Here is an 8,193-nt window from a genome sequence, read left to right as displayed (position 1 = left end):
AGAGCGAGCAATCTCTCAGCTCAACGAGCAATCACAGCGTGTGCACCTAGACTGAGAAGAGAGAAAAATAAAAATGAAAAGAGAGAACGAGAGAGAGAGAAGAGAACAGAAGACAGGTAGACAGAGGTTTATTTGCCGCGAGGAAAGACAAAGCAGAGAGTACTTTGGCTCTGAAAACAGGCTTCATTGGATTATACTGCCTACAGAAAACACACACACATGCAGGCACACACACGAACACATACACATGGTGTACTTGGAGTTACAAATTAGACCACTCGCCGGAGGATGAGAGGGAAACAGCAGGATACTGACACCAACATGGGACTAAGAATTGAGCTAAATACACACAAACAGCATACAGTGAATGTCATTCCTAGAGGAAATTGTTGCTTCACCTATGGCCTATGGTTCATCGGCCTGCCTCCCCCTTTAGTCTCTGGAATCAACAAGACATTGTCGGACTAAACACGCACACACATATACAACAACCTCCCCACACATGTATCTAAATCAACACACGCTTCCTTCATTTCCAATAGGTTTCATCATGCATAGAGGTCATTTGATGATATTTTAAATGGCTGTGGATGTGGATCCGTAGGTAACTGCCCCGTTCCGCCTAGTGACGCATGCTGTCGAGTTGTGGCTGCGTTACAGAGAAAAATGTGAACATTAGCACACTCCTCCTAAAAGCCCATTAGGATATGAGGTGGTGTTTTTTGTTTTAGAGTAACGTTATACTATGCTATTGTATCCGGTTCTTTTACGTAGAATACTATCATTATGTGATCTTGCGCATATTGATTCAGCTTTGATCGAACTTTATTAAATGAATCCCGCACATGCGCAGAAGCTTCGGGACCTCTAGCTGTCGGTCCAGAAAAGAAAGGTCCAGAAAAGAAAGGTCCAGAAAAGAAAGGTCCAGAAAAGAAAGGTCCAGAAAAGAAAGGTCCAGAAAAGTTGGATATGCAATCACTCCGTTATTTTATAAACACCGTCATTTTTGTCATGCCATGTGTGTGCGGCGCTCGTGTGCGTGTGACATTCAGACAGAACACCACTGAGGTTCTCTCTCACTTCACTGCAAACAACACCGTCATCATCCAGACTAAACTCACTTCACTGCAAACAACACCGTCATCATCCAGACTAAACTCACTTCACTGCAAACAACACCGTCATCATCCAGACTAAACTCACTTCACTGCAAACAACACCGTCATCATCCAGACTGAACTCACTTCACTAACAAACAACACCGTCATCATCCAGACTAAACTCACTTCACTGCAAACAACACCGTCATCATCCAGACTAAACTCACTTCACTGCAAACAACACCGTCATCATCCAGACTAAACTCACTTCACTGCAAACAACACCGTCATCATCCAGACTAAACTCACTTCACTGCAAACAACACCGTCATCATCCAGACTAAACTCACATCACTGTAAACAACACCGTCATCATCCAGACTAAACTCACATCACTGCAAACAACACCGTCATCATCCAGACTAAACTCACTTCACTGCAAACAACACCGTCATCATCCAGACTAAACTCACTTCACTGCAAACAACACCGTCATCATCCAGACTAAACTCACTTCACTGCAAACAACACCGTCATCATCCAGACTAAACTCACTTCACTAGCAAACAACACCGTCATCATCCAGACTGAACTCACTTCACTGCAAACAACACGTCATCATCCAGACTGAACTCACTTCACTACAAACAACACCGTCATCATCCAGACTAAACTCACTTCACTGCAAACAACACCATCATCATCCAGACTAAACTCACATCACTAACAAACAACACCGTCATCATCCAGACTAAACTCACTTTACTGCAAACAACACCGTCATCATCCACACTAAACTCACTTCACTGGAGCCGCTCATGAAAGGCTAAACTTGTTATGCCATGATGTTGTATAATAAACTTGACACTTGATCTATAAATGTAGAAGATTATGATCAGGTCAATGAGTGGAATAAATACATATAAAGATAAAGCATCAGACTGCCAAGCAGTAGCTTTTACATATCAATGCGGCTGATGCTGAAGGGCCACAGGCTAGGATGGATAAGGACTGTATGTGTGTGTGTGAGAGAGAGAGAGAGAGAGAGAGAGAGAGAGAGAGAGAGAGAGCAGAGAGAGAGAGAGAGAGAGAGAGAGAGAGAGAGAGAGAGAGAGAGAGAGAGAGAGAGAGAGAGAGAGAGAGAGAGAGAGAGATAGAGAGAGAGAGAGAGAGAGAGAGAGAGAGAGAGAGAGAGAGAGAGAGAGAGAGAGAGAGAGAGAGAGAGAGAGAGAGAGAGAGAGAGACAGAGACAGAGACAGAGACAGAGACAGAGACAGAGACAGAGACAGAGACAGAGACAGAGACAGAGAGGTATAGGAGGTATAGCGCAGCACGCGCAACCGTATAGAAAGCTTTGTTCTAACACCTTACGGAGTAACTAAGCCACTAAGCCGGGGGAAAGGGCGGTGTTCCGAAATCCAGAACATTTACAAACATTCATTCACTACTGAATAATAGTCTGATTATGTCATAACTCCGTTTTCAGAATGTACCAAACAACTGGACAGTCAAGTCATAACTGATGAGTTGTAACGCGCACACATCGTGCATGAACACCACCACATTGCCAAACCATAAAGTCCACAGGAGTGATCAAACGTCTCAGACTACCCTTATGGAATTGCAGCTACTGTATATGTTTCAATCTCTCCAAACCATCTCCCAGTCTGACATCCAAGCCACCTAAAGAAAAGGCCCTGTCCTTGGGTGTCGAGCTGTAAGAGTCTCTCAAAGTAGTTCCTTACGAGTGGAGTAATTTGTCGGGAAATGGTCTGCTCTAATTTTGAGCTGAGTATCGACGTTAATATAATAACGAAGTGAGAGGCTCAGCAGCAACTTGACAAATTCATGTAATTGCAATCTTACTCTTGATTTGCACGACTGCTGTATCCTAGATGGAACAGTAGTCCTGGACTACTTGAAAAATGGTGCTATTGTTACGAGGAATAATATCATTATTATTATCAAACCTTATAAAAGTTGGATGCGTCTAAAAGGTCAAATGGGTATCCAACCATTGACAATAGGCCTACATGAAAAGCTATAAGTTGTGCTTCTGAAGTGAAAGGATTGCTCCTGCGTAAATCATATTTCCTCCACATCTCCATCTCTCGGTGCTATACAATGTACTTCAAGCAGAAAATACTCGAACAGTTTCCCATGACTCTTCGACGCTGTGTTCTATCTGGTCCAGGATTCATTCTGACCACACGGTCAGAGCACTTAATTAACGGAGAGACTACGGTTCCGGCCACCGCGGAGTCGCAACAACCTCCGCGGTTCACCTCGCAGCGAATCACGAAGTCAAAACCGTTACAATCATTAAACACTCTCTTACCTTCATTCTCTGGGTAATTCCGTAAGCCTTCGCATGGTGCGAATTCGTGAAAAAGAAAAAGTGAGAAAAGCAAGAGGGATGGATAGATCCAAAGGAAGAGTAGTGCCATTTTTCAGGCTGCGCTGCGCGCTCGCTGCATCCCTGTTCGTGTGGAGTTGGTGAGCGAGCCCTCGCGAATGAGTGGATGAGAGCAGAAAGGGAAAAGAGAGAGGGAGCGAGAGCAGGGAAAGAGGAGGAGACGGGAAGGAGGGTCCAGCGCAAGCCAAGCGCTGTCAATCTCGGGCGAGCCGGGTGGTGTGGAAACGCGAGACCTCGCGCTGTCGCGACACACACAAGCACGCACATACACACACACACATACACGCGCTATTCTGAGGACACACACGGCCCTGCGATCTCCATCACTGCACCTCTGATGTTTGGAGAACGGTGCACATGGATACAGAAGGTTTTTATCCAAGGGTACCTGAAGATTCAGACTGAAAGTGAGTTGTATCTGCTGATGGTTGTCCAGCGGTCATAGGCCTATTTCATTTAGTTGAATGGGCAGTTAAATATTGATGAGGTAGTTGGGGGGGCTCACAGGGAAACTGCCTGTGTCAAGCTCACCATTGTAGGTCTGCTCTACATTCAAAGAATGACAGCAGCTACAGGCAACAGCTCTCAGAAGAACCCAGTTTCATGGATTCCGGATTCAAATCCAATGCTTGTATGGAGATGTATTCTGGTTGGAATGTGTGTGGTTGCGCTGTGATAAGACGTGTGTGTGTGTCAGACTGTCGGTATTTTTCTGGGGGTCTAAATGAATAAATCATGGTTTCTGCCTGTCATATTAAATGCATGTGTGAAGAGTGGGGAAGAGTGCGCGAGGTCAACCTCAATCTTCTGCTTTTTAACACAACAGACCGAAACAGCGTGCAGGGAATTCAGCACCACGGAGAGAGCACGAGCATTTTAACAGGACAGATGTACCCCTCTCGCTTTGCTTCCCTCTTGTGTGTGTTCTTTCTGTTTCGGTAAACCTACTAAATTGATGTCGACCCCTCAGTTAATTCCTTATTAGAACCTCCATCCATTGTGTCCACAACATCCAACCCACACGCCTCAATCACACCGACAGCATCATTGCATAACATCGTACGCAGCATCATCTGGTTATGTGTGCAACAAAAGTTCAACATTCACTTTTTTTGCTACCATTTCTGTCAAGCCGTCTACGCATAGAATATGATGCATACCGCTGTAGGTGTGATCAAGGCTATAGGCAACCAACTACACAAGAAGTGCATTCATTTCCAATGGAACGCTGCGTTTGCCTTGCAGCATTGCGTTGCAGAGGCCGTTGCAATGCGTTCTGCGTGGTCAAATTGTATGAGTGGACTTGACAGAAATAGTAGCAAAAGGTGACTGTTTAACTTTTGTTGCACACATATCCACCAACATTCACCTTCTGCTACCAATTCTGTCAAGCGGGTAGTCTACAAATACAATTTGAACCATATTTTGATACATCCATTTTATGCACCACACAGAATGCACTGCAACTGCCTCTGCAATGCAATGCTGCAAGGCAAACTCAGCGTTCCATTGGAAATGAATGTAGTGTACTTCTGGTTTACCAAAATGCAATGACGCTGTATGTGTGATCAAGGTGTTATGGTTTCATTTTGCTGGATGTCTAGCCTTATTTTCCCGTACTTGACTGCATGTGCTTCACTTTTCAACTCGCTAAAAGCTAGCTAGTTGGAGTGTGTGTGTGTGTACATCAGTTGAAAATATTGACCATTTTGGTACTCCAGAATTACATTTATTTCCAATGAAACACTACGTTTGCCTTGCAGCGTTGCAGAGGCAGTTTCAGTGCGTTCGGTGTGGTGCATACATATCACACGTATGCCTCAAACTGAATGCGTAGACGGCTTGACAGAAATAGTAGCAGAAGGTGAATGTTGAACTTTTGTTGTGTACATTTCCAGATTAGAGGTCGACCAGCATGGCCGATTAATTCGGGCCGATTTCAAGTTTTCATAACAATCCGCATTTTTGGATGCCGATTACGGCCGATTACATTGCAATCCACGAGGAGACTGCGTGGCAGGCTGACTACCTGTTACATGAGTGTAGCAAGGATACAAGGTAAGTTGCTAGCTAGCATTAAACGTATCTTATGAAAAACAATCAATCTTAACATAATCACGAGTTAACTACACATGGTTGATGATATTGCTAGTTTAACTTCTTATGGCTGGGGGCAGTATTGAGTAGCTTGGATGAATAAGGTGCCCAGAGTAAACTGCCTGCTACTCAGGCCCAGTTGCTAATAAATGCATATTATTAGTAGATTTGGATAGTTTCTAAAATTGTTTGAATGACGTCTGTGAGTATAACAGAACTCATATGGCAGGCAAAAACCTGAGAAAAAATCCAACCAGGAAGTGGGAAATCTGAGGTTTGTAGTTTTTCAACTCTTTGCCTATCCAAGATACAGTGGAAATTTGGTCATATTGCACTTCCTAAGGCTTCCAATAGATGTCAACAGTCTTTAGAACCTAGTTTGATGCTTCTACTGTGAAGGAGGGGGGAATGGGAGCAGATTGAGTCAGGGGTCTGCCAGAGTGGCATGAGCTGGTCACGCACGCTCACTTGAGAGCGCCCTGCGTTCCATCGCATTTCTACAGGAATTCTCCGGTTGGAACATTATTGAAGATTTATGATAAAAACATCCTAAAGATTGATTCTATACTTCGCTTGACATGTTTCTACGAACTGTAAGAACATCCAATAGTCAAAGGTATATGAAATACAAATGTTATAGAGAGAAATAGTCCTCTAATTCCAATAATAACTACAACCTAAAACTTCTTAACTGGGAATATTGAATACTCATGTTAAAAGGATTAAAAGGAACCACCAGCTTTCATATGTTCTCATGTTCTGAGCAAGGAACCTAGACGTTAGCTTTTTTACATGGCACATATTGCACTTTTACTTTTTTCTCCAACACTGTGTTTTTGCATTATTTAAACCAAATTGAACATGTTTCATTATTCATTTGGGACTAAATTGATTTTATTTGTGTATTATATTAAAATAAAAGTGTTCATTCAGTATTGTTGTAATTGTCATTATTACAAATATATATATAAAAATCGGCATCAGCTTTTTTTGGTCCTCCAATAATTGGTATCAGTATCGGCGTTGAAAAATCATAATCGGTCAACCTCTAATCCAGAAGATGCTGCATAGTATTTTCCGCAACGACGCTGTCGGTGTGTTCGAAGCGTTAGTGGAGCACCCCAACGTGGCGTTGTGGACTGCTCCAATGAAAATTAATAACTTACGCCAGAATGCAAAGAGTTTGATACATCTGACGGACATGAGGCGTAAACGCTACAGTACATTGGGAATGCTGCACTAAGCTGCGGTACATTCTGTGTGCTGCATGCGTTCAATACTTTCAACTCGTGCTTTGGTTTAGGTGGTACAAACAGAAGTACATACACAGACTCCAACTAGCTAGCTTTTAGCTAGTTGAAAAGTGAAGCAGCAGCATACCACCCTGCATACCACTGCTGGCTTGCTTCTGAAGCTAAGCAGGGTTGGTCCTGGTCAGTCCCTGGATGGGAGACCAGATGCTGCTGGAAGTGGTGTTGGAGGGCCAGTAGGAGGCACTCTTTCCTCTGGTCTAATAAAATATCCCAATGCCCCAGGGCAGTGATTGGGGACACTGCCCTGTGTAGGGTGCCGTCTTTCGGATGGGACGTTAAACGGGTGTCCTGACTCTCTGAGGTCATTAAAGATCCCATGGCACTTATCGTAAGAGTAGGGGTGTTAACCCCGGTGTCCTGGCTAAATTCCCAATCTGGCCCTCAAACCATCATGGTCACCTAATAATCCCCAGTTTACAATTGGCTCATTCATCCCTCTCCTCTCCCCTGTAACTATTCCCCAGGTCGTTGCTGCAAATGAGAACGTGTTCTCAGTCAACTTACCTGGTAAAATAACGGTAAAATCAAAAATCAAAAATCAAAAGCACTTGGGTGTCAAGTATAGAAAATGCTGGCGAGACATCCTGCAAAACAAAAAGGCACATGTGACTCATTTCAGGAAACTACTTCACAGCAGCAGCATTTGAACGTAAACATTTATTTTTTATCAAAATGGCAGCTTCATTAAATAGTACCCGCAAAAAACACCAGTCTCAACGTCAACATTGAGGAGGCGACTCTGGGATGCTGGCCTTCTAGGCAGAGTTAATCTGTCCAGTGTCTGTGTTATTTTGCCCAACTTAATCTTTTCTTTTTATTGGCCAGTCTGAGATATGGCTTTTTCTTTGCAACTCTGCCTAGAAGGCCAGTATCCCAGAGTCGCCTCCTCAATGTTGACGTTGAGACTGGTGTTTGCAGGTACTATTTAATGAAGCTGCCATGTGAGAACTTGTGAGGCATCTGTTTCTCAAACAAAAAACTCCACTTTGGCCAGATTATTACATGACCCATCAAATTACCAGGTGTGACTGGGGGTGATTACGGCCATTTGTTGTATTTTATAAACATGTGTACATGTCTAGACAATAGTGACCCATCCACTTAGCTAGATGTGGGTGAGGGGCAGTTATTGCATTAACTTCACATGACCCATCAATTTAGACAAGTGTGTCGGGTAAGCGTCATCTAATTACGATAAAATATTTATAAAATATTTTTATCTGGACACTTTCTGTTTTTGATATTGCTACTATGCAAGTACTATAAC

At 43.4% G+C, this 8,193-nt stretch overlaps 1 protein-coding gene across 2 annotated transcripts in view; it reads right to left on the bottom strand.

Moving 5' to 3' along the window:
* The window catches only part of LOC129824292 (ephrin type-A receptor 3-like), a 124,924-nt gene extending 121,063 nt beyond the window's left edge, over positions 1–3,861 (bottom strand). The window contains exon 1 of one of the 2 annotated variants that reach the window (XM_055883834.1): positions 3,439–3,861. In XM_055883834.1, the coding sequence (XP_055739809.1) occupies positions 3,439–3,547 (109 nt within the window). In that variant the 5' untranslated portion in view covers positions 3,548–3,861. The remainder of the gene's footprint in view (positions 1–3,438) is intronic. The other variant, XM_055883835.1, reaches the window with a different exon arrangement.
* Between the last annotated feature and the right edge of the window lie 4,332 nt (positions 3,862–8,193).

Source organism: Salvelinus fontinalis, chromosome 26 (assembly GCF_029448725.1).
Source record: "Salvelinus fontinalis isolate EN_2023a chromosome 26, ASM2944872v1, whole genome shotgun sequence".
Lineage (NCBI taxonomy): Eukaryota > Metazoa > Chordata > Actinopteri > Salmoniformes > Salmonidae > Salvelinus > Salvelinus fontinalis.
This window is presented reverse-complemented; position numbering and strand designations above follow the sequence as displayed.